The sequence below is a fragment of the Mytilinidion resinicola genome (genome assembly GCF_010093595.1).
Source record: "Mytilinidion resinicola strain CBS 304.34 unplaced genomic scaffold BDZ99scaffold_1, whole genome shotgun sequence".
Taxonomy (NCBI): domain Eukaryota; kingdom Fungi; phylum Ascomycota; class Dothideomycetes; order Mytilinidiales; family Mytilinidiaceae; genus Mytilinidion; species Mytilinidion resinicola.
The window spans coordinates 2673560-2698720 of NW_022985437.1; the positions used below are offsets into that span (position 1 = coordinate 2673560).

A 25161-nucleotide genomic window follows, 5' to 3' on the forward strand; every position below is an offset into this window, starting at 1 on the left:
GGAAGATTCCACATACCAAGAAGGGTCAGATGAGCAGCAAGGTGGGTGTTGGCTTGCTCCCGTGAAGCGCCGATTCCTCGTCCCTACTGCGCTCGAGTTAGCAGTCTGGGCGGCACATCTGGGCGAGGCTTCGAGGCGATAGCATCAAAGTCGGCAGAGGGCATCTCTTACACTTTGCGAACGGATTCAAACACTGGCGGCGCAAAGTGGAGCGGTGGGCGAGTTGGGGGACAAGGAGGGCGGTGTTCAGGTGGAGAAGTGTGAGGACGAGGACGAAGCGAGCAGTTGTCAGGCTACGCAGCTAGCATGCCAGCATGTGCCGGACGAGGAACCACGACGCAACTGCAGACACACTCCAATTCGGTAGACGCTGGCCGGCACTATGGGTTTCAGAAGCTCGAATTCAAAGAGCACATCTACAGGTCACAGGAAGTTGCTGCAGCGCTCCCCGTGACGCCCGCAACACAGGCCGCTGTCACCCAAGGGCAGCGCAACTCGACACCAAACCGGTGCTCAGATACGAGAGCACGGGCGGAGGGCGCATTAGAACCGGAAAAGTACGCAAAACAAACCCTAGGAGCGCAACTTTGCCTATTGGCGTACACCGTTGAGGGCGAAACTGGAGCCAGACTCCCGAGCGCATACTCTTCGGCCTGCGCGGCCAATGGGACCACTAGCTATGAATGCATGCCGCAGACAAGCTCCATCGCTCCAAGAAACTCTGGAGCAGCGGAGCACTTTCTATACCGCCACGTGCGCAGCCAATGAGGTGATGCGCTGCACAATTGAGTCTATCGCCACTCTGCGGAGGGGACGCAGCACCCTGATGCGCAAGGCGACCGTGGCACCGATGCCGCCCAACTCTTGCAGTCGCGGTCGCATTCAGGTATGTAATTAGGAGACGGGGCAAGTCATTGTTTCCGCAGCTTCTCAAGCGCTGGAAGACCGATTGGCGTCCGGCGTCTGGAGGATCTCCGCGAGCGCTCGATCCCCTCACATCAGCTATCGGAGTCGACAGCGCCCGTCCAGGTCGTCGTCCTCGAGCGGCGCTAGTCGCATCACATTCTTTGACCATGTGAAGCTACAGAGGCGCTCGGAGGATATCATGGCAACCGCTCAGTCCCGCATTCTTCCAGCAGCTTGGCGTCCGGCAAGGAGCGCGTCTGCTCCGCTGTCGCAACAGTCAATAGCGCAGAGAGGCCCCCATTCCGGATCAGGATGGAGGGCGTTGAAGATCATCTGCCATGTGCGCAACTGCAGCCGCACGGTTTAGCTTTGTGGTTGCAGGTCTTGTGTATCTAGTGGGCGTCATGCGCTGGGCGAAACACCGTCGTGCCCAGAGATAATGGCTCCCACACAGCTAAAGCCAGATCCAAACGATGCGCGATAGCCGGGCCCACCCATCCGCAGACGTGTCGCAGCCTGGGGCGCCGTCTGGGGAGAGGCGCACGCAGCGGCGCAAAGATGAGGTTCGTGTCGCTTGCAGACGGCCAGTTTGAAACGGGAGGCAGGGCTTTTGACTGATAGGTTGCCCGCGGGCGGCAGTGGCAGTGCCGTGCCGTCAGCTGGGGCCCGCCGTCCGATGCACAGCGGCGCCAAAGGACTCGGGAGTTAGTTTAGCTGATGACGGCCTTTGTTCAGCAGGCGGCGGAGGCCATTTTGAGAGTCGTGGGCGAAAGTGGGTGCGCGGTCGTGTCATGTGCGCTCGCAGCTGGTTCGTGTCGAGCTAAAGCAGACCCTTGCGGCCGACGCGCGAATGGCATACACGTTGCTGCAGGAACAGCCAACGCGAGGGAGCGGTCGGAATCTGCTGGGGAAGGGTCCGGCCATAGGGCTGATATAGAGGAAAATTTATTGTAAGAGCAATTGCAGTGTTGCGGTGCGGGCGCGAAGAGGCGTGCAGAAGTTGAAGTTCGAGAGTCGTGACGAGCCACAGATGACGTTGACGATGGCGCTAGCGGAAGATGGTTCTGCCGACGCCGGTAGCCGTTTATTGGCGGTGTCAAGGGGCAGCCACGGGTCGCCGACTCGACGGAAGCTGCGATGCACCCAAACGGCCATCAAAACAGCAAATGCCACCGCTGGGTGAAGAGGAACAGCAGCGCATTCGCTCGGTCTCTATCCCGCCGGCCTGCACGCTCTGCCAAGTCGCTGCACGCCCGAATCGGTTGCCACGAAGCAACGGGCCAGCCGGTGCCAAGCTTTGGACCCTGGCCGGCCAATGTTTGTTTGGGGCTGGCAGGAGCGAACAACATCGCGCTTGCTACAAAGCTACCTCCAGTTCCCAGCCGACCACAACACCCATCTCCTTGGTCTCTCACCCACGACCATTGTTCCGCGGCACCACCTTATGGAATGTTTCCTTATTGACGCGTTTGTTTTCTAGGCGGCTCCAGCTCGCTCACTGCGTCTCAATTCTTCCATCACTGCGCGGACGTCTCCTTTCCACCATCTCCTCCGATCTGGGAACCATCTTCGCAGCTCCACATCTGACCACCACCACGCCCAGCAGCCCGCCGTGCACTGCTAACTACGCCGGGCTCCGCGTCTACCGCTTTGTAATATGGATGCAAAGGTACGCCGTCCTTCTCTTGTTTGCTCCGAGTCGCGTTTCGATGACAGGCCGCTTTTGAGGCCATGTTTGGTGTTGACCATCAACAAACAACTCGCTTACATCTCACCGTACTAACGTGGTGTTTCGTCTTCTAGCCTCAGCGCCCAATGCGCGCGTTGCGGATCCGCGATGAGAACCAGCCTCCGCAGCTGCCCGCCGGCAAGACGATCCATCAACGAAACAAGTCGACGCCGGCGCTGTCCACATTGAGCCTCGCCGGTGGCATCAAAGCTGCTGCTAAGCGCACAGTATTTGGCGACGTCAGTAATACTGTGAGACAACAACCTGCGAAGGATGACCTGCTCCTACCGGGGAAGCAATCGGCGTACGACGTGTTGAAGGACTCTGCCATTGTCGCAGCGAAGGAGCTCTCCAAGCCTACTACGCTGCTTCGACCAGCTCAGAGGCCGCTGGCACCACTGGCTCTGAAACCTGCGCAGGTCAATGCGCCAGTTCTCGCCGCATCAACGTTGCCAAAGCCCCCGATGGTTGCCGCACCGACCCGAAAAGCAATCTCGAAGAAGCCCACGACCATCTTCAGAGAATTGGACTCCGAACCTCTCGTCGAACCTCTACTACCCGCGGCTCCACTAGTATCACGGCCAACAACTTCGACGGCCCTTGTCCATCAACCACTTGCATCTCGACGCGAAGTTCCTAGCATCGAGCCTCGTGAAGATCCATCAATCAATGAAGCCCTCGCAAGCGTTATCGTAGATACTTCCAAAGTCTACCTTCCCATCGACAGGCCTCAATCGCTGTCTCACCATGAGACCAAGTCCGGCGTGACTGAGGTCGAAGAACGCTACGTGCTCGCAGAGGAGATATCCACGACGGAGTTCCACCAGAAATACGAAGCTGTGTCTGATGACACCAAGGATCAGTATGAGTATCTCGAGGCGCTTGAGGAGCAGGCTAGAGTGCTGGAGCAAGAGCGAAACGACGAACTTGCGAGGCAGTCTCACACCGTCCCTTTGCCCGAGGCCGAGGAATACTGGGACGAGGATGAAGAGGAAGAATACTTCGACGCCGACGGCTACACGACTGCGAGATCGCTACGCTCCCGTGGAGACAACACGACAGGCGGAGTGACTATGGTTCTTGCACCTCGTATCACCGCCAAGACTCAAAGAGAGCTTGATGCCGCCAAGCACTTTGTCGAAAGCATGAAGACGCCTGAAGAGGTTGAAGATGAGCAGTGGGATACTTCTATGGTTGCTGAGTATGGCGAGGAGATCTTCGAGTACATGCACTCGCTCGAGGTTCGTAGTCCTCCGACCCCAGCCCAGCTTCTAGTACTAACGATGGCATAGGAGCGAATGAAGCCTAACCCATCCTACATGGATCATCAAGCGGAGATACAATGGTCTATGCGATCTGTTCTTATGGACTGGCTTGTACAGGTTCATCATCGGTTCACTCTTCTTCCGGAGACGCTTTTCCTCTCAGTGAACTACGTCGACCGCTTCCTCTCTTGCAAGGTTGTCTCTCTAGGCAAATTGCAACTCGTTGGTGCCACTGCTCTCTTCATCGCCGCGAAATACGAGGAAATCAACTGCCCCTCCGTCCAAGAGATAGTCTACATGGTAGATGGGGCTTACACGGTCGACGAGATCCTCAAGGCTGAACGTTTCATGCTTAGCTTGCTGCAGTTTGAGCTGGGATGGCCGGGGCCTATGAGCTTCCTCAGGAGAATCAGCAAGGCTGACGACTACGACTTGGAGACCCGGACTCTTGCAAAGTACTTCCTTGAGATCACCGTCATGGACGAGCGCTTCGTTGGGTGTGCTCCGAGCTTCACCTCAGCTGGTGCACACTGCCTAGCCCGGTTAATGCTCAAGAAGGGTGAATGGGTAAGTTTGTTGTCTGCGGCTCCAACCGTTCTAGTGCTAACCATTAATAGTCCCAAGCTCATGTGCATTATTCTGGTTACACATACAATCAACTCCGTCAGCTTATATCCACCATGCTGGAGTGCTGCGAGAGCCCGCAGAAGCACCACTCGGCGGTCTACGAGAAGTATTGCGACAAGCGTTACAAGCGAGCATCCCTATTCGTGGAATCCGAGGTTGCCAAAGGCTTCGAGCTTCCACCCATGTCACGAGACAGCCTCGCTGAGCAAAGTCCATCCTGGCGACGTAAATAGTTTTGGACAGGCTTCAGGTCTTCGATGACCACAATCACACATACTTTCCGTCTGGTGTTCCTCACCGACGGTGAATACTCACTTGGAACATTGGTTGGGTCCTATGGACTTTCAATTTGCTCGATGTGGCACCTTCTGTCTCTCTTGGTTTTCTTCTGGGTGGAGTCTCATGCTTGGAAGAGATGGAGTCAGGGAGGATACACTCGCAGTGCCCAAACCCTCGTTCGCTACACTAATAAATGGCCATCCGCCGTGGCGGCTGGAGCGTGATCTCGATGGAGTTTATCAGCTCCATTGCGTCGTAATTCGGAGAGCAGGCCCTACCCACCACCATCTTGGTCCAAGACCCGGTTGGCTTTCTTCTTGGGTAGTTCTGTCATTCTTCCCCCGATTTCTCGGGTTTCTTTCTTGTATTTTCTTGCATAGTCGAGCGTGGCACGGATGGGCATTCACGAGGCTACGATTAGATGACTACCTGGCTAATTCCCGTCGCTGCGAATCAAGCGGCATTCCCTTTTCCACTTTTTCTCCTTGCCGATGGCGCCATAGATGGAGTGACTGATTGCGTTCTTGAGCGACAGCGCGGGTCTTTGTTTTTGCTTGCGCACTTCCAAAAGAGTAAATTGCGTAGAATCAAGCCTTGAATTGTTTGAGACTACTTCAACTGGTGTTATGGTGTGATCGTGTGAATGCTGCTCCAGATGGGCTCCAATCCAAGGACGCCGTGAAGACTATGCGTGTTCCACAATATTCCGTGCCGTCATTGCAAACCTGGTCGTCAATCTCCTCCCAGACCTTTCATATCACTTGGTGGGGTATCTGACGCCAAACAGGCATGTACAAAAATGTCATATCCTTCATGCACTCCAATCTTTCGTGTAGCAACTGCGACGGTGAATTCCGCGATCGTAACGTTCATTGGAAGGGCGATATCAGGACGACCGAGTCTCCTACAACATGGTTAGAATAGTACCATCCTCATGCGCGAAGTCATACCTCGAACAAACAGCATCTCCGATTGCTTCTTGATTATCTGAACCAGTGCGATGTCAGTTTTGCCCACTTGCGCGTGTCGGAGGATGTCAACCCACCCTCTGGACTTCCTGCTCGTGCTCATCCTCCTCTGTTATGTAGATAGTCTCCTCGACGTCTCCGAGAACGAGGTTGCAATGACTATCATAGGCCTGCGCGCTAATTAGCTTGTGCCTCAGTCCATATTTATGGGAAGTCTGACATGAAGCCGTCCTTTCAGTTCGCGATCGCCCCGCAGCTTGACGCTCACGACCTCGTCGAGACAGAGGCGCACCAGATCGAGGGGTTCGGACACTGGGTTTGAGGCGGTCTCTTCGGCGTCGGACATTGTGAGAGACTTTGATTTGACTGTGTGCTAGTGTGCGTTGCAAGGAAGCCAGAGTGTGTTGTGGTGAAGATGGAGTTGGAGCTAAAGCTAACGATCGAAATGTCTTGGCGCGAATCGCGAGAAAAAGTTGTCGGCTTCTCCTCCGAGCTCGCGACTCTTACCGCAATGCCTCCACCCCATCGTCGCCCATGAGCACTTTCTTCCCCAGAGTCGGGATACTAGAGTCTCGGTTTGCCTCTAGAGCCCGCTCTGTCCAGTCTGCGAAGAGAAAGAGGTGGACGTGTCCGCAATGCCAATTGAAAGGGGTTCAGCAGCGCCGCGGCGTTGTCGCGCTGGATTCGACAAACCAGCAATTCAGGAAACCGGATCGCCGGAGGTCGCTCAAGAGTAATACCGCGCTGTCCCGGTTGGATGAGTATCTGCCAGCGGACGGTGCGGTGAAGGAATGGGTCGAATCCAACAATGCCGCGCATCAGACTGCCGCCGAACCGAGCAGACCCTCCGATCCGCAAACGGCATCACCCTCGCTGGAGAGATGGGATGGGATGCTGGGAAACATTGTGCAAGATTGGGTCGATCCTGGCGGAACGAAACATTCTGTCGAACCTAACGAAGTTCCCGAACCCGCAAACTCGATCATACGCCGCTGGCCCCCAGATCGTCCGAAGATGGATTATCAAAATAGCGTAGAGACAGCCCTCCGTACGAAGGACCCAGAGCTGCTGCTTCAGGCCATGGTCGATGCATCGACGGACCTCGACTACATACGCTCCATACCTGGGCCGACCTTCACCGAAATCCTCACACTTCTCGACCCCGGACACTTCATTGGTACCTTCCGGGAAATTCATCAGAAGATCAGTGTAGAGCAACAACAATGGCTGGAGCTTGTACCACTCAAGCGGATCTTGAACGACTTCTCATACACGGTTGAGAAGATTGTTGTGGCACGCATGCAATCTGGCGAGGAACTCAGTTTGAAGGACTACAAGATGCGGTTGAAGTGCGCTACTGCCGTGGGAAGTCTAGGTCTTGCAAAATCGATATGGGGAAAGATGAAGAACAGCAACATAATACCGGACACTGAATGCTACAACTACTTATTAGAGGCCGTGGTGTGGAATCGACACTTCTTACCCGAAAGCCGTTTTCGCGAACGTGTAATACCTTTCAACCTAAAGTGGAGGAAGCTTAGAGCCTCTACTGGGCTCTCCGAGACAGCCATCAGAAATCAGTACATCCCTTCTCAAAGCTACGGAATTGGACCTGGTGGGATCACAACTCAGGTCAATGACGTATTCCGCGAAATGCTGCATTCCGAATGCGTCCCCGACGAGAAGACATTTGTCCATCTTATTGAGGCATACGGAAAAGAGGGTAGTATGGATAGTGTCTACCAAATCCTACAGAAATTGTGGAATGTGAATACTGGAGTGAAACCGCTACCGAAAGACTCCCCTATCTATCCAAGCGGGCGGCTTCTCGGCGCCGTAGCACATGCATTCGGAATCAACAATAGGGTCCCAAAGGGCATGCAAATGGTAGACCTCATCTCGCGCGGCTACGACATTGAAATATCGGCGAAGGTCTGGGAACTATTCCTGGAGTGGGCTTTCGTTCTATCTAAGCAACGGTACCACCGGGAAGAGAAACAGGTCGGAGCAAGAGAAGGGCAGATGCGCCAGGGCACCGTGACCGAGATATGGAACACAATGATTTCTCCTCCTTATAACGTCACTCCTACGATCCCCATGTACGACTTCATTGTCAAGCAATATGGCCAGTACGCCAGTCCATGGACGGACCTAATGGTCGATTACATGATCGAAGGCGCTCAGCTCCTCCGGTCCCAACGGTATGCCCTGCTAGGCGCGAATCTCGAGCTCATCAAAGCGCAAGACCTCGCCAAGAGGGGCCAGTACCCCTTCAGTCTTCGGAATCTGGAACGCAAGGTCGAGGAGCTTGAGCTTCTCCGACGACGCAACCACAAGACAGTCAGGAAGTGGGTCGATCTGTTTCTCCGCCGCCGCTTTAAAAGCGACTACAATGCGATACCAAGATTGATCAGCGAATTGGAGTGGTGTGTGCCGGACCACATCAAGTATACGATTCAAGATGTTGGCACGATTGAGTTCTCGGTTAGGAAGCCGCAGCATCATCAGTCGGACGAGGAGCGTTTTGAATGGTATAGAGCGCAGGCGCTGAAAGATAGGAAGCCTGTTGAGATGGCGCTAGAGGATCTAGGGGATTATGACCCGATTCAGGAGGAGTTGGGTCAGAGGATTGTCTAATTGGACGCTTCTCTTCATTGAGAGTGTGGCTCACCTGGATCTATATAACTTGCGTCGGTGCGGTGCAGCTCGCAGGAACCCTTTAGAGCCTCATTTGTTGGGAGGCCAAACCTGCTTCTCTGTTTTATAGTTTATACGTTCGCATGTCTTGCATATAGCGGTGCAGCATGGATGATGTTGATGATGTATTTAGTATTGGGCGGAGCTTGTACAATATCAAAAGGACCATGACTGTCCAGATTATAGATCTCATCATTACACTCCACACACCAACGGTTAACTAAACACTCACCTGCTTCACCATTTGCAATCGACATCTCTCGAGATTCTCAAATTATCCCTGAGAGTGATCCCCACAATCCTTGGCAACGATGACGCACGTGGCAGCCTGCCCCACGACGAACCACTCCCGCTTCATCACCCGAGAACACATCAACCAAACAAGTCCCCCAACCACGCCTTCTAACAAAAGAACCGGCAAAACCCACTGCCGCCCTTTAAATCTTAAAATACACACATTCGCTACTTCCACACACCACAATGTCGGGCGACGAAGCACCCCCTAACCCGCTCCTGGCGGCCCTGCCCCCAGCCACTGACTACATCACGTATCTCACCATCGTCGAGTATAACCTCACGGCCGAGCGACTGCCGACGCTGCATCAGGTGCTGCAGGACCCGACGCTGACGACTAACATCGGCTGGGACCTTGTGCATTTGCTGTTGCCGCTGCTGCCGGCGAGCGAGGAGTGCCTGCAGGATGTTGCGCTGAAGGGGAATCCGCGGGAGGTGATTCTGAAAGTCACGGAGGCGTTGCGGTTGATGCAGTACGCGAATCCAGAGGCAGAAGAAGAGGAGAGTGAGAATGATGAAGGGGAGGAGGTGGCGGTTGAGGAGGCGTTGAGGAAGACCAAACTCGAAGGGGGAGGGGAGGTGAAGCCGCTGCCGTTGCCAGTCCTGCAGTTCGAGACGCTGCTCTCGATGCTAGCGACGCTGCATCGCCGCGTCAAGACGAAGTATCCCAGCCGCTTTCTCTCGACGAGCCTACAGGCGGTCCTCGTGAGCTATTCGAGCGCGGAATCGCATATGGACGAGCTCACGGCTGCGGTGGTCAAGTTCATCAAGACGCTTTCGGGGACCAAGCGGCCGCATCTCCCGCCACGAGTGAGTAGTGGGAATATCCTGCAACGCACGACATCGCAGCAGACGGAGCCGGATCCGGAGGCACAGAGTGAGGGCCCCTCGCTGGACGAGACGAAGTTGAGCGAGAGGTTGCTGCAGAGCCTTGTCACGCACGTGACTGAGGATTACATGGGTTCGTTGAGCTCGGCGGATGATGTGCCGGGGCTTGCGTGGTCGAGTCGGTTGATGGAGAAGCTGGAGCCGGGGAAGATTGTTCCTGGGAAACCGACGTTTGCCGAGAGGTTTTCGAAGGATGAGGGGTTGAAGGGGAGGAGTTCAGTTGTGGGGCAGCTGGTTGCGGTTGGGCAGGATCTGGGGCTGGATTCGAGGGACCTGTTTCAGACTTTCACGGATGAGTCGACGGAGGAGGTGGGGAGTCCGGGGGAGGAGAGTGATCCTCCGGCGTCTGCGAATGATATTCCACTTTCGAGGATCGGGTCGCTGTACTTGTTCACGGCGAGGAGCGTGGCGAGGGTGCTGTATGGCCAACCGCCGCCGAACGATGGCATCGCTATCTTCCCGGAACACGCAAAAATCCTGCGGAACTTCGTTGGCACGGCGGGAACCGCGAATGTTGGGTTGGAATCCGAGGCCCTTCTGGACGCCATTCTCTGCCTGGGCCTACTCGCCCTCGACGCAAACGCAATCGACGAGCCATACGACGACGAGGAATTCGCCCAATACCTCCAAACCGTCACCCTCATCTCCGCCAACTCGCCTTCCCCAACAATCCGCTACCACGCCCATTACCTCGCCTCCACCATCCTCCGCTCCCACCCGGAGGACCTCGTCCGACTCGCCTTCATCCGCGACACCCTTGAGCACTGCCCCTACGAGAACCTCAAAGCCTCCGCCGTCGGCTGGCTGAAGGGCGAAACACTCGAAGCCAACATGCCGCCCGCAACCGCCCACTCGCACACGCACGCGCATCCACACCAAGAAACCGAGGAATCCAAAGACCCCGAGACATCTATCTTCGCTACCCCTATCGCTCTCACCTCCCTCGCCCCGTTTCTCTTCCCGGACCTTTCGACCACCATCCTCCCTCCTGTCCCCATCTCCGAGGCTTGGGCTACCTTCCGCAATGAGCTCGGCTTCTATCTAGCGACTCTGAACTTTTATTACCTGCTCCTTAGCGCGACGTTCTTGCATGAGGCGTTGGATATCGCGGGCTTGACGGAGACGGCGGATGTGGGGGGTAGTTTTCTAGGGCCGTTGAGGCAGGCGGTTAGCGTGTTTAAGGATAGTTTGAAGGAAGGGGGCGAGCTGGCGGCGGAGGAGGGTGAGGGAGAGGGGAGGGAGAAGGCGGTGGGGGAGTTGGGGCTTGTGGAGGATGGGGTTGAGAGGGTGATGGTGGGGATTAGCAAGCTGAACCGGGCACATTAGAGTCGAAAAATTCAGGTGGGCTGGGGAAACAGGATGGGGGACGCGGGTCAGGGGTCCGTGGGAGTTGGAGATGACTATAGAGCAGGGTGATGATTTAGCATGTGATTGAATAATGGTCTTCTTTACGATGCAAGACTAGAGTGGGTGGATTGAGCGTTGTGAGCGTGATAGTGATGCATGACTGGATTCGATGTGGGTAATGAGATGTCAAAACGGAGGGGCTACTGAAGCAATCTAGCATCACTTGCTACAAGCTTTTATGCTATCATGCCGATGAATAGGTCAGACCAGCTTCAAAGATATCTACGAAATATCAAATGATGAGCTCTACATGTCCGATTCAGCACGCCTGTCAAACTCTAACCTGAATGTGATACCTTACGGAAGTTGGATACGATTCCTAGTTTGCCACGTGCTCTCGCTTAGAGGCTAAGCTTTGTGTTAACGGGAGATCGACAACGCTAGGGCAATCGGACCGATTTTGCGACTTTTCTGGCGCGCTTGTGTTGATGCGGATCTGTGTCTTACAACAACCTCGTCAAATTTCCCCCAGTCTCATTACATGAGCAGTTCGTGGCAAGATGGCGCCTAGACTTGTTCCCGCTGTCATTCCTGTAAGGATTCTTACTTTTTAAACTTCGTGCACGCGTTCTATTGTTCGCGGTGGAACTTCTCCCCTGCACGGCGCCAAACGCTCCCTTACACGCATGAGCTTCCAGCAGATATGGCTGACCTGCCCCCTCCATGTAGCGCATCCAGAACCACATCGCCGAGTTAGAAGCCCAAATCGCCTTTCTCGAAGAACAAGCCCAGGCGGAGGGCGACAGCGACCTCAGCGAGGTGTACCAGCAGGTCAAAACCTCCCTCAAATTCGGGAGAGCCCAGAAGACAGCACTCGGGAACCTAGAAACCGCTTGGGTATGTATTCTTATCTTCCTTATCACTACGTGCAGCTTTTCACTACTTCTACTTTATCAAAAGCCTCGATTTCACTGCACCTCCGCTTCTGCCCACGGCCAGTTGACCATTAACTGACAACATGGCTCAGAACAAGTACTTTGAGAACAACCCCGCCCCGACCGACAAAGAGTACTGGACCGCCGAGGGCCAGGAGCTTGCCCTTCGTGAGCTGCGCCAGATGGCAGTGTGGGGCGTCCCCGGCGATGTCACGCCAAGGGAGATTCGCGCCCTCTGCCCAGACCCATCCGCTGTGTAAGATCTCCTCTTCCTATCGTTCTAGTCACTACTAATCACCATACCACAGTGTCTACGTCACCGCGCCCACGCCCATAAACGCCCACTTCTTCGTCAACGTGACCTTCAAGACCCCCGCCGCCGTCGACGCCGCCATGGCCCTCGTCAACGGCGCGCTCCTCGGCGCCACGCACGTCGCGGCCTCGAAACCCCTCCCGAAAGCCACGCCGACAACCACGCCCACGCCGGCACCCGGATCCAAGCGCAGCGCCTCCAACCGCTCCCCCTCGCCCCCCTCAAACTCTCACTCTTCCGCCGCCGCCGACGTGAACGACAACGAGAACATCTCCCCCGAGCGTGGTGGCCCCAGCACGAAACGTGCGCGCACCCAGGAGCCCGAAGCGCAGGTGAGTGGTATCGATGAACAAGCAGAATATGAGGATATTTCGGACGAGGTAACTCAACGGCTTGAGAAGCAGCGGTTGGCGCGTGAGAGGAGCCTGACGCCGGGTGGCACGGCGACGAAGCGGGCGTACGGCGAGGGGCTTGGTGGCCTAGCTGGGGTGGAGGAGGAAGAAGAGGTAGAAGGGGAGGAAAGGGAGGGAGAGGGGGGGCGGAGTCCGGTGAGGAAGAGGGCGAGGGCGGCGTGAGGATTGGGGTTGGAGGAGGGGTGGTTTGGCGAGCTGTTGGCGCTGGTCGAGTGACCTCAGTGGTATTGGGGGGTGTTGCGGTGGATGATAGAAGCTTGGGGCTGATTTGGGTGGTGCGGAGGGGGTGATGGGTGCGGGGGTCTGGTTCTGGGGTAGAAGGTCCGAGGGCTGGGGGATGTACTACTAGATAGAGAACGCTGGGGGGGTTGTACCAGTACGAAACTGCTTCAATGCATTAAAATGATATCCAAGATGCGAAATCTGCACTGGCGATTTGGGGTGTGTGGTGATAAAGTGCCTTGCCAGAAGTCTGGGCACACTCGCCCACCACCGTTTGAGGTGCTTCAGCACATTATAAAACTTCGGATAGTATTCAGAGGACTTGAGAGAGTGAACTAGAGAGGTGTTTTATGCGCGTATATTCGGCCCAGTTACCGCTGTTTGAGGTACTTCAGCACAGTCTAATTCTTCCGATAGCATGCAAAGGTCTTGAGAGCGTGAATTAGAAAAGTTTCATGTGCGCATAGTCGGCCTACTTGCCGCTGTTTGTGGTGCTTCAGCACCTTATCATTACTCAGGACGAGATGGTAAAGACGCGTGTCTGAATTCGGGTCCTAGTGTAGATGTTGAAATGATTTGCAGGGCGGTGAAGTATGGGAGCATGTTGAGGAGCAGCATCACGGTCTGTTGGCTCAGTCTTTGGCCGGCTCATACCTGTACAGGGGTGCTTCAATCATTCTCGAAAGTGAATGTAGAACGCTAAAGTCAGCGTGACGATTTGCGATGCATGAAATATGGGATCCGATATCTACATTGAAACATGAGACACGAAAACCAACAGGCAGAATCAGAGCGTGGTCTCGTAGTTTGGAGGGTTCAATTGACACGTTGAAGACAGTTCGAAGGGTGCAAGAGTTATTATGAGTTCTCACATTGATTTGATTAGAGTGAAGGAACCTAGAGTCCTTTGGATGCCCAGTCACTGAATATTCGAACAAAGCATTATGTCCAGTCCATCCAACCCATCCCCGCCATCCGAGTCTCCCAGTAGACTTTCATCTCAGGCATCCTCACAACGGCATCGGCTTCGGGAGCTTGTCCTTGTAGCATGGGCCTCCGGTCTTGTAGTGTTGATGGTATGTTTCGCACTTGGCTTCGAGATTGAGAAGCTGTCCAGTATTGCCATTGTTCCAGCGGCGGTACACAGCGGAGAGCACTTCGGTTACGAAATCTTTCGGGTAGTCTTCTTTGAAGAATAGTTCCATCTTCCGTGGGGTAAGTGAGACTGTAGTGTGGGCGACGAGCAAAGCCTTTAACGGGGAGGTCTTCCCAGTAGTGTGAGCGTAGACGTAGTGCGCGAGTGGACCGAGGATCTCGATTCCTAAGCCATGGATGGTTCGGCATAGCTTCATCAAGATATCCATGGTGGCGTCTTGGAAGTCCGTGTCTCTTAGAACGTCGCCCATGATCCAGCAACCGACTAAGGTATCGAACTCGCGATTCAACGCTTTCGAGTAGGCCCAGATAGTGCTTCCAGGTTTGGCGGCAGTTGTCACAGCAGAGTGAATGCGGCTGGAATACAGCCACTGGACGTAGATGTGGAAACAAACAGGATCAGTCTCCGGCATCTTGATCAGTCGTTCCTGTGCTTCCTTCCAGTCGTTACGCATGGCAGCATCGATGAACGGAGAATGAGTGCGGATGAGGTTGTCGTGCACCGTGAAGTCCTCGTGGGCATCTGGCTCCAGCCCAGCGCGCACCGTGAGAACCATGGTTCCCAGTCTGATTCGGAGTCAGCTAGCTGAGATCGAAAGAGGAAGCCCAGATTGAACTTACACGAGCGACTCTTTACTGGAGCAGCGTTCCATTGTTTAACACGGTGCTCTGCAAATTGGGACAAGGGTGGAAGCAGGAAAACTCACGAGAGGTGCCTCAAAGACAGCTCCGCACGCGTGTGGCCACGCGAAACAATGTGACCAAAATAGAGGGCGGCTTCAATATGGTCCCGTCGAGCGAGGTGAGGATGAGGCGATGACCATGCAGGTCGCGAGGTTGAAAGTTGTCCGCCCACGATGAAAGTGATGGATGGGGGTGAGGGACGGAGTCGAGGTTGCAGGTGAGTCGAGGTTGCAGGTAAGGTGAGGTCGAAGAAGACGCTAGCGCGTTTTCGGTGACGTCGTCGCGTCTTCCTCCAGAAGTGTAAACAAGCGAATCAAAAGCACCAGCAGATAGAAAGGATAGAAAGAGATAACTAAGAGAGACGAACTCCAAAGCTCCAACCTCTCCAACAACCTCCAGCGGAATTAACTGAAAAATATACCTAGATTCACACGCGCTGTCAAGCCACAATCTTTCACCTTGTGGCGCTGCGGCCTCTGCATGTGAGCTTCATTACCTAGGTACTCCAACATCATCAGCACTCGACGCCCTCAGCAGCACTGACGCGACAATAACGGGACTTACCTCCATCTCGTCCAACACAGCGTCTCCCTTTCTCCACCTTTTTCTCTTCACCGCCCCATCAACTTTACCGGCTCTCAACGTCCTCAGCACCACCACCACAATAGCGCGACTTAACCCCCTCTCTCCCAACACATCATCGACCTCTCCACAGCCCTTCTCACTTTACCATCCCCACACATTCTCAACAACTTGTCCATCCCTTTCCTCCCCGACTCTAAGACCACTGTCAATGCTTGGGAAAAGGGGTGTGAGAAGGGGACTGAATTTCTTGCAGGCTTTACGAATGTTACAAATTATTTGAAGTACCATAGTGCGATCACAGCAATATATGACGTCCAGGGAAACTGAAAGCCGGTGATGATGATATGATCTGAATAGATGGGATATGTGATTGAAGAAGACGGACATTGAAGACGAGCAACAAGATTGACGATATCATCGCACACTCACAGTGCGAGAAGCGTGCTAAAGATGCGTGACATACTCGCTCCGACGCAAGGACATAGAAAGAATCAAGTATTAACGGGGTATCTTACATTATACAAACCCAGCCTTGAACATTTAATCCACAATCCCTCCCTCCGCATCCACCTCTGATAATTTTCTCTACTCATTCCCAAGATGCTAAAACATCTCATCCTCCCCTATGTCCCAGATTATATATCATGCCACATTATACACAATCATCTGATGTTATTACATTATTACCTACCAAGCCTACCGTCGACTCCTCTTACTACGCACCCTCCCCAGATCCTCGATATCCGCAACCCCTACATCCGCCTCCTCCGCCTTAATCTCTCTCTCCTCAACCACCTTTTCCTCCTTCACTACCACCCCACCCTCTCTCTCCTCACCCTTCACGACCACCTCCTTCTTCACTCTCTGCACAACCTTCTTCCCCACCACCGCACTCTTACACAGCCCCTTCTCCGCAAGCGTACACTCCCCACACTTCCTCCCCACCGGCAAACACACCGTCTGCCCAAACCCAACCAACAGCGTATTAATCTCATGCCACTTCTCCTTTGGCAACCACGCCTCCAAACACGCTCTCGTCTCTTCGGGGTTATTCGTCTTATGCCACCCCCACAGATTCGTGATACGGTGCACATGAACATCCACCCCAATCCCGTCCGTCCGTCCCCAGGCGGCAGAGAGGCACAGATACGCCATCTTAGGCCCGACACCTGGTAAACTCACGAGCCCGGGTATCGTATCCGGGATATCGCTGGCCCATTTCTCTTTCAGGATCTCGGCGGTGTTTTTGATGTACTTGGTTTTGAGGTTGTGGAACCCCACTTTTCCGATCAAGTCATTGAGGCTATCGGGTTCGACGGCGAGGATGGATTCGAGGTTGAAGCCACCAGGGAGGTTACCCTGTAGATTCTTCATTGCGACCGAGGTGACGGTGTCTTTAGTTTGCGAGGATAGCATGAGGGCGATGAGGGTCTGGAAGCGCTGATCGCGGGGCGGGACGGTGGGGTCGGCGAGGGTTTCGCAGCCCATTGTGTCGACGGGGGCGAGCTTCGAAGCTCGCATCTCTTGCACGAGAGAGTATATCTCTTCCCAATTCTCCGGAGGCTCGGTTTTCACGACGGCTCGAGGCTTCTTCGCGCGGGGGGGTTTGGGGTTAGAGGTCTTGGTTTTGGGCTTGGGATTGTTCTCTTTCTCCCCTTCTTCTGTCTTGATCTCACTCTTTACTTTCGCAGCAGCTGTCCCCTGCCTCTTCCTCGCGGGCGCCATCTTCTCTACGACCCTCTTAGCCTGGTCTCCTCGTTTTCGTTTCTTCCTCCCACCCATCTCCTCTTCCTCTACAACCGTCCACCGCCCCTCCCTCTCCTCCATATCCTCCCCATCTTCCGCCTCCCCGTATCTATCCACATTCCCTTCGAACTCAAACTCTGATCCCCCATCATCCTCAGACGACGACAAATACGGATCCGAATCCGACCCCTCCACATACCCCGTCAGCATCGCATCCCTCGCCGCCTTGTAAGACTTCTCCACCCGCTGTTGTCGAGTCGTTTGTCGAATCGTCTGGGGACGCGATTGGCGCGCAGCCAGCGCGGCGGAGGTGTCGCGGGAGATGCGGGAGGTGCGCATTGCGAGCACCGCGCGAGCCCCGGGGCTTGTATGCGTCTGAACGGGAAGGTGTGCGGTCGGAGGAATGTTTGAGGGCGAGGTTTCCGCGGTTTGAGAGGATGGTTTGGAGGGTGCAACGCGAATTGTAATGGAAGGGATGTGGATGGCTAGTGTCAGGGGCGAGGGAGGCAGGGCTTGGCTGGCGTTCGGTGGTGGAGGGGGGACGTGCGGCCTGACGGTGCCTGGCGATCTGGGGCTCGGCGCGGGGTGGAGGTGAGGAAAACAGTTTTATGGAGAACGTCCATCTGAACAGCTGGCTAGAGATGGCGGTGGGTTGCATGGATAGTTAGTAAACTGCCACAGCTAAATCTACCTCAACACGAACTAACTACGTATCATCCATCAACAAACCCCCCTTCCACCTCGAGAAATTCTAGGACCCCGCCACCCCACTTCCCTCCTTCCCCTCCCTTACCTTACCTCAAGCTCCCACCTCCCCAGAAAATCCACCATAGCTTTCCACCTCCCGTCTACACGATGCCCAACGCAACCGACATCCCCTCCTTCGCCACCACCCAACTCGCCCTCCTCTCCGCCGAGCTGACCGCCGAGCTCGCCGAAACCCACCTCCTCCTGTCCTCCACCGGGCCCGCCGCCCTCGCGCGCGCCGGCCTCGCGATCCTCAACCTGGCCCTCTCCTCCCAACGCACCGGGCTCGGCGGCAAGACTGTGATCGAACTCACGCTCGATGCTGCGTTTGCGCCAAAAGGACCTAGAGGAAGTGGTGGGAGCAAGGGTAATGATGGCGGGCAGGATCTCCCCGAGCATGGGATCCGCGTGGGCGACATCGTGGCCGTGAGCGAGCAGCCGGCGGGCGCGGCGAAGAAGAAGGAGAAGACGGGGCTGAAGGAGAAGGGGGTTGAGGGGGTTGTGGGGAAGGTGGGGAGGGAGCGGGTGGAGGTGGTGTTGGGGAGAGGTTCGGGGGATGGGAAGGAGGAGGAGAGGTTGGAGGGGTTGGGGGGGCGGGTGTGGGTGTGAGTACTTCCGAATCTTGCTATGGAGTTGGAAGGGGAATCAGGGGGAGAAGGAGAATATGAGAGGGGTGGCTAATTCGTTGTAGGGTTAAGCTGGCGAACGATGTCACGTATAAACGGTATGTTTCACGGTACCCGGAAGGTGGACGGAGGAGGTTAGGTAGAGGTGTGGTATGCTAATGGTATCTGGCAGGATGAACCAGAACATGACTAAACTCCTCAATATGACCTCCTCGGAAATGACCCCGTTTATTTCGACACTGTTCGGCCACTCCTCGCCCACGCCTGTCCCGTCGGACCTCTCCACCATGAAAATCGAGTGGATTGACCCGTCGCTCAACGACTCCCAGAAAGACGCCATCCGCTTCGCCCTCGCCTCGCGGGAGGTCGCGCTCATACACGGCCCCCCTGGCACCGGGAAAACGCATACACTCATCGAGTTGATATTACAGATGCTGAAGCAAGGCCTACGGTTGCTGGTGTGCGGGCCCTCGAATATCTCAGTGGATAACATCGTAGAGAGGCTAGCAAGTCACAAAGTGCCGATGATACGGCTGGGGCATCCAGCGCGCTTACTACCCTCGGTATTGAACCACTCTCTAGATGTGCTAACTCGAACATCGGATGCAGCGGAGATCGTGCAGGACATCCGCAAAGAGATGGACGCGAAACAGGCTTCTATCCGCAAAACCAGAAATGGAAGGGAGAAGAGGACGATCTACAACGAGCTGCGGGAGCTACGTAAGGAGTTCAGAGAGCGGGAGAAGGGGTGTGTGGAGGGGTTGGTGAGGTCGAGTAAAGTGGTGCTGGCGACGTTGCATGGTGCGGGCGGCTTCCATCTTCGGAACCAGGAATTCGATGTCGTGATTGTGGATGAGGCGAGTCAGGCGCTCGAGGCGCAGTGTTGGGTGCCGCTGCTGTGGTTGAAGGCGAGTCGGTTGGTGCTGGCCGGTGATCATTTGCAGTTGCCGCCGACGATTAAGAGCTTGAATTCGAAGGAGAGTAAAGCGAAAAAGAAAGAGGAGAAGGGGAAGAAGGATGGGGAGAAGGAGGAGGGAGAGGGGAAGGTTATCAAGGGCATGACGTTGGAGACTACGCTGTTCGATCGCCTGCTGGAACTACACGGCCCGTCGATCAAAAGGATGCTAACGACGCAGTATCGGATGCATGAGACGATTATGAGGTTTCCGTCCGATGAGCTGTATGAAGGGAAGCTTGTCGCTGCGGAAGCTGTCAAAGAACGGCTACTTACAAGCCTGCCGTATGAAGTTAAAGAAACAGAAGACACCAAGGAGCCGTTAGTGTTCTGGGACACACAAGGCGGTGACTTCCCGGAGAAGACGGAGGACGAAGAAATTGGGAAGAAAGCCGGCAAGGGCATGAATCTCGGAGAGAGCAAGAGTAATGAGCTCGAAGCGGCGCTGGTCAAACTGCATGTCACCAACCTCGTCGAAGCGGGATTGAAACCAGAAGACATTGCCATAGTGACGCCGTATAATGCGCAGGTACGTTTGATCCGCATTGCGCAATACACCGACTTCAAGCGAGATGATGCTAATAGCGGACCGCGCTCTGTAGCTAGCAGTACTCTCACAATTGCTCAAGGAGCGCTTCCCAGGCATTGAGCTAGGCAGCGTCGACGGCTTCCAGGGCCGCGAGAAAGAGGCCGTAGTGGTGTCGCTGGTGCGCAGCAACGCAGAGCATGAGGTAGGCTTCCTTGGCGAGAAGCGGCGACTGAACGGTAGGACAACCCCAAGACAGCAATCCGTGTCTACAAGCGTGCGAGGAGATTGCGCTGACCTTCCCTGGTAACATTAGTCGCCATGACACGGCCCAAGAGACATCTCTGCGTAATTGGGGACTCGGACACAGTCGGCAGGTGCGTGGTTTCTCGTCTCACTCTTCGTTCTCGGCACTTGTTTAAGTTTTGCTTTTTATTTTCTTTGCCTTGTGCGACGAGTATACCTTGCGTGCATGCCGTGTGACTTTCAAATCCTAGGTTTTGTGCTCCGTTTGGCTGATGAAGGGGTGCGAGAATTTAGGGGCTCCCCGTTCCTCAAGCGGTGGATGCTGTTCCTCGAGGAGCACGCAGACCTACGGTATCCCAACGTGAGCGACGTGTACGTGGACGACGGATAGCGATCAATCGCAGAATTGCAGTGCCGGACAGGGCTGCTGGTGGAGACGGGGAACTAGGGCGGCTCGAGTGCAGACCACTGCCGGAAAGGCGGAGGTCAGCCGCAAACTTGGCAAGCGGTCGTGGGCAGGCGAGAACGTGTGGGCTGGAGTGCCTGGGGGTGGTGTGAAATGCGGTGCAGGTGAGCACATCGGGGCGGTCTGTCTGCGTGGCATCGGCTGGAGCTCAGGGGGAAGTGGTGGACAGCAGCACGCGAGACAGGGAGGGCTGCAACGGCCATGACTAGCTGCATATCCTGAAGCCGGCCGAGGAGCAGCAGCAAAGCACTCGGAGGCTGCGGCGTGCGGCGTGAAGAGCCGCAACACGTCGGCCATGATGTGCTGCTTTTGGCGCACGCTGCCAGCGCAGAAGCAGGCGTCTGGACTATTGTGTGGGGAGACGGCGGCAATAGTGTGCTATTGGCTGGGCGGGAAAGCAGGAAAAGGCGTCGCCCGTGGTTCGGCGCTGACAGGCGGCCGTTGATGGCGCCGCTCTCCCCAATGCAGGCCAGCAGCGCGTGTTTCTGCAGGGCCGGCCTCTCAAACCTCCAGCGCATGCACGCCATCCACCGGGCAGACATTGCAGGGAGCCTCAAGCGCGCTCTGTCCATGCATTGCGCTGCCGTCGACGGCCCCTCGAATGTTCGGCATCTGCAGGGCCCGCGCAGTCGCCCTCCAACAACACCAGCCAGCGACGGGCCGGTGTCAGCACTTCGATACAGGCGATACAGGCGATACAGGCGATACAGGCGATACAGGTAAGCCCACGATGCGGCCAGCTGCTGGGCTGGGACGCACGCAGCACCGCTCAGCCGGGTGGCGCCACGGGCTGGCCGAAGACAGACTGGCGTCGTCCCCGGCGCCTCTGAAACGAGCGCAAAGGCTTGTGCACCCCCCACCCTCCCGCACGCATCCAGCCCTCTCACCATGCAGCGACAAGCCTCTTCCCGGTCTGCTCACGCCTCTTCCCGGCCCTGCGCCCTGCCGCGCTTCCTATTCCTGGCCCGACCGCTCCCCGTCTTATCTCCATGCGCAATGCGCTCCACCGGCTAGCCCCTCAGTGATACATATTCCTCCGCTGCCCTAGTCTGGTCGTGTCCGCTGTCCAACTCAGTCTCTCTTTGACCACTTCTTCCTTTCTTTTCTCTATTCTCGCCCTGCGCTGTGCAACGCGGGCTTTCATGTCGTGAGCCGTGCATGCTCTAGCTTCCCAGCCCATCTCCCCACCCCACTGCATCATCTGGATCGCTGGTTGCGCCGCTGTGTAAGGGACTAGAAAGACAATGGCACCACTCGCGAATCGGGTCCTCCCTGCCACCGCTGCGTGACGTCCCTGCGCGTGTCTGCGTCCCTTGGTCCCTGTCCCCCCCGAAAGTGTGGCCGGCCGCCGCCATGATCAGACCCGAGAACGCGAATGCCGCGCCGAGCCAGCAGCAAACCCAGGACCTGAACCTGAAGCCGCTGGAGCGCTCGTCTTGGAAGGCCGAAGCCATCCGCCGCGGCCGCCTCAAGATTAGCGGGCCCATCCCGCGCACCACCGATGAGGACGACGAGGAGCTGGCGGCCAAACGCAACACCGACCCCTTCCCCCAGCGCGCTGATTCTTTGTCTGCTGCACAACGCCTCCTGCATAAGAAGAGCCTCCATGCCGATCGTGATCGGGACGACACTGCGCCTGCGTCCGACGTGCAGCAGCAGGACACGGCCAGCCCCAGCCCCCCGAGACTGCGGCACAAGCGCTCCAGCACCGCCATCCGCGACCTCAATGTGATGCAGCGGGACCCTCCTGAGCCCGATCTGTCAAAGCCGGAGCAGCACCGCAACCCAGCCCCCAGCCCGACTGCAGATGAGATGGCTGTACCGAAGAAGCGGCGGAAGAGCGGTCTGAAGAGTGTTTTTCGGAAGATGTTTGGGCGGCGCGGGAAAGACGAGGTCAAGCGAGAGAGCGTTGCGAGGCATGGGTATCATCGTAGCGTAAGTTTTTGTGCCTGTATTAGTAGCTGTGTGTCTGCGTGAAGGCTAATTGATTTAGGACCCGGGCGTATTGAGCGCTGTGCAGAATCGCTCCAAAGAGAATGCAAATGCGATCCGGGCGAGGAGTAAGAGCAGTCTTTCTGTTCGGGATCAACGGATTTCAGACCTCCCGGTGCGCGAGCTCAAACCGCTAAATCCACTCGGAGCCCATCTCCCCTTTCCTATGAATGTTAATGCCCCTGAGGAATCGAGCCCATCACACGATTATCTGACGTTCGAGCATCCAATCCGCCATCGCCGCCGAGCAACTTTACCCAGCGTCGTCCTCTCTAACAGCGAAATCGCCGCCCTCTCGGCCATCTGGAGCGCTACCGGCGCAAGAGTAAAGCCAAGCGAGGATAGAGCACTGGACGAAGGCATCCCATCCCCAGAAATCGGCATCGCTCTCTCCAGCCCCACCCACGCAAAAAGGCGGTCGCGGAGCGCAGGCGCTCTGCGAGAACTGAGCACGCGGCAAGATTCTATCCCGCGGCGACGGAGCGCAGAGATCAGGTACTGGCGGACGAGTGGTATGGATGGTTCTGTCAGCGTGTACAGCACTGCGACCCCACGACCTACGACAGGCGACGACACGACCCACACTGGAAATCCGGCCGTTGAAGAGATAGAAAAAGGGCCTTCACTTTCCCTACCACCAGAAACGAATTTACCAGGAGCAGCGTTAGTAGACCATCATAACGAAACCTTAAACGACCCTTTCAACCTCTCCGACCCTGTCCCATTTGAAGTCAATTTCGGGGCCTTCAAATCGTCCTTCTCTGAATCTCAAGGCGAAGACGAAGAGAAAGATATGACCGTTGAATCTCCAGCCCCCTCACTCGCGCCCCTGAAACTAGAAGACCGCGTCCAACGCCTCGAGAGCGGTATGCTCGTCCTCGAGCAATCGCTGCACCGCCTAACAGGCCGTTCGCACCGCCAAACCATAATCCTAGAAAACGCGCCAAAGGGGCGCCGCGCTAACAGCGCATCCACGGTCCGCGACGACGCAGATTCGCGACCTCCATCTATGAAATCGCTGAAATCGAAACCACAGTCCCGTAAATCGAGCGGGAAGAGCAGCACAGAAGCGTTGGCCCTGAAGGAGGATGACGATGAGCTGCCGGCGGGCGCGACGTTTCTTACCAGCCCGAGCTCGACGCACTCGATGCGGACCACCTCCGCTCCTTTGCCCTTCCACTCACAAGCTGGTCCTCAATCCAGTACTACCCAACCCTCCGCAGCCGACCAAATCGCAGCCGTCAGCACGATATTGCGGCACGAGCGCGCCGCCCGCAAGGCTCTCGAACAGACGGTCTTAACGCTGCAGCGCGAGGTCGCCGAACTACGCGCTATGCTCCAGCAAACGCGCATCGCGTACCCGACGCCGAGTCCAGACGGTATTCTTGGCACGCACGAGACGGAACATGTTCTTACGCCGCGTGCGCATTGGAGGGATACGATACGAGATGAGCGGGAACTAGGGAAAGAGAGGGTGATGTCGCGCTTCAGTCGGAGCGAGAGCGAAGGCGGCGAGGAAGGGGATGATGAGGACGAGGAGATGGGCGTGAGTACGGCGGGGAGCGAGGTGACGAGTCCGGATGTCTGGGCGACGCCGAAGGAGGAGGGGAGTAAGGAATTTTTTGGGCGGCCGGGGGTGGTGAGGAGGGATACGGGGGAGAATGAGATGTTCTGAGAGAGACTTTTCCAAAAGAAAAAAGAGGAGCTCGGGGCACATGGCACGTTCTGGTTGTGGGATCGGATAGGGATCGATTGTTGGCTGCGAAAATAGGGTTGAGTTGTGGATGAGACTTCAGGTTTAGGTTTGTGTGTTGTAAGATACCCCCGTCGATACTTCCTTTATTCTTCTTTTCAGGTCTTGTAGATTAAGCAGCTTAGCGTGGAAAATGGAAGTGCTTATTCAATCTGTGTATCGTCTCTTCTGCCCTCCGTCTTCTCTCGACGCCTATTTCACCTTCTTGAAAGTCTGTCTACTTCCTCCAGCCGCCTTACGAGAACACTCTTCGCTGGAAGAGAAGGATATGGCGCTTTCCCTCTTCTCTCATGGACTTCCCAAAAATCCCGATACTTATTATTTCGTAATGTGGAAGCCGCGGCGGAAGGTAAATAAGATGTCCTTGATCCCCCAAAACCTCCTCGAATGCGTAGCTTGAGCAGAATGACGTCACACCTGAGGTAGGTGTGAAAGCGCGGAAACATTCCCGGGCCTCGGGCCGCGAAAAAAAATTAAAAAATTGTTAGTGGTGGTTTCACAAGTAGTTAAGGATACCTACATATACATTTTTATTTTCCAGCAGTCCCCCAGTCAGAAGAGGAGCGGATCACTCAGTGGTTCAACAGTTCCAGATTTCTCCTCAGTACTTGGGTTAAGTAAGGTACTTCACGTCTTTCGCCTCCCGCCCCCCTTCACATCTATATGGTGTGGAGGGGTAAGGTTTTGCATGGGTTCGATTCCCGCAGAGGCTGATTCTTTTTTTTGCCCTCGCCGCTACAAGGATCACGATCACCACCACCACCCCATAATTACCATCGAGCTCATTGCTATCATCA

The 25161-nt window shown here is 55.8% G+C and overlaps 10 protein-coding genes across 10 annotated transcripts; 7 read left to right on the top strand and 3 right to left on the bottom strand.

Moving 5' to 3' along the window:
• Nucleotides 1–306: 306 nt before the first annotated feature.
• BDZ99DRAFT_565440 (uncharacterized protein) lies at nt 307–1106 on the top strand (the record flags this gene model as incomplete). Its single annotated transcript, XM_033727476.1, has 1 exon — nt 307–1106. One exon carries the CDS (start codon nt 307–309, stop codon nt 766–768), a length of 462 nt encoding a protein of 153 aa, XP_033584703.1. The 3' UTR covers nt 769–1106.
• A 1457-nt stretch (nt 1107–2563) lies between these two features.
• Nucleotides 2564–4760, top strand: BDZ99DRAFT_484499 (uncharacterized protein; the record flags this gene model as incomplete). Its single annotated transcript, XM_033722645.1, has 4 exons — nt 2564–2575; nt 2710–3876; nt 3928–4467; nt 4518–4760. 4 exons carry the CDS (start codon nt 2564–2566, stop codon nt 4758–4760), a joined length of 1962 nt encoding a protein of 653 aa, XP_033584704.1.
• A 449-nt stretch (nt 4761–5209) lies between these two features.
• BDZ99DRAFT_457471 (U6 small nuclear ribonucleoprotein) lies at nt 5210–6195 on the bottom strand. The gene is made up of 4 exons (XM_033718681.1): nt 5995–6195; nt 5852–5944; nt 5757–5793; nt 5210–5710 (listed from the first exon to the last, which is right to left on the bottom strand). Exons 1-4 carry the CDS (start codon nt 6118–6120, stop codon nt 5676–5678), a joined length of 291 nt encoding a protein of 96 aa, XP_033584705.1. The 5' UTR covers nt 6121–6195; the 3' UTR covers nt 5210–5675.
• Nucleotides 6196–6854: 659 nt separating this feature from the next.
• On the top strand, nt 6855–7892 carry BDZ99DRAFT_374096 (uncharacterized protein; the record flags this gene model as incomplete). Its single annotated transcript, XM_033714901.1, has 1 exon — nt 6855–7892. A coding segment is annotated over one exon (1038 nt), but the record flags the coding sequence as incomplete, so codon positions are not given.
• A 953-nt stretch (nt 7893–8845) lies between these two features.
• On the top strand, nt 8846–11287 carry BDZ99DRAFT_505336 (DUF1760-domain-containing protein). The gene is made up of 2 exons (XM_033724099.1): nt 8846–10875; nt 10980–11287. Exons 1-2 carry the CDS (start codon nt 8952–8954, stop codon nt 11051–11053), a joined length of 1998 nt encoding a protein of 665 aa, XP_033584707.1. The 5' UTR covers nt 8846–8951; the 3' UTR covers nt 11054–11287.
• A 249-nt stretch (nt 11288–11536) lies between these two features.
• BDZ99DRAFT_493499 (uncharacterized protein) lies at nt 11537–12823 on the top strand (the record flags this gene model as incomplete). The annotated part of the gene is made up of 4 exons (XM_033723237.1): nt 11537–11593; nt 11730–11897; nt 12028–12191; nt 12244–12823. Exons 1-4 carry the CDS (start codon nt 11561–11563, stop codon nt 12821–12823), a joined length of 945 nt encoding a protein of 314 aa, XP_033584708.1. The 5' UTR covers nt 11537–11560.
• Nucleotides 12824–13893: 1070 nt separating this feature from the next.
• On the bottom strand, nt 13894–14691 carry BDZ99DRAFT_470711 (uncharacterized protein; the record flags this gene model as incomplete). Its single annotated transcript, XM_033721641.1, has 2 exons — nt 13894–14605; nt 14660–14691. The coding sequence occupies 2 exons, from the start codon at nt 14689–14691 to the stop codon at nt 13894–13896; spliced, it is 744 nt and encodes a 247-aa protein (XP_033584709.1).
• Nucleotides 14692–16195: 1504 nt separating this feature from the next.
• BDZ99DRAFT_353919 (DNA glycosylase) lies at nt 16196–17005 on the bottom strand (the record flags this gene model as incomplete). The annotated part of the gene is made up of 1 exon (XM_033714574.1): nt 16196–17005. A coding segment is annotated over one exon (810 nt), but the record flags the coding sequence as incomplete, so codon positions are not given.
• A 903-nt stretch (nt 17006–17908) lies between these two features.
• Nucleotides 17909–20544, top strand: BDZ99DRAFT_484503 (P-loop containing nucleoside triphosphate hydrolase protein; the record flags this gene model as incomplete). The annotated part of the gene is made up of 5 exons (XM_033722646.1): nt 17909–18375; nt 18599–19910; nt 20011–20146; nt 20224–20284; nt 20448–20544. 5 exons carry the CDS (start codon nt 17909–17911, stop codon nt 20542–20544), a joined length of 2073 nt encoding a protein of 690 aa, XP_033584711.1.
• Nucleotides 20545–21741: 1197 nt separating this feature from the next.
• On the top strand, nt 21742–24392 carry BDZ99DRAFT_23707 (uncharacterized protein). The gene is made up of 2 exons (XM_033713569.1): nt 21742–22554; nt 22613–24392. The coding sequence occupies exons 1-2, from the start codon at nt 21973–21975 to the stop codon at nt 24284–24286; spliced, it is 2256 nt and encodes a 751-aa protein (XP_033584712.1). The 5' UTR covers nt 21742–21972; the 3' UTR covers nt 24287–24392.
• Nucleotides 24393–25161: the final 769 nt, after the last annotated feature.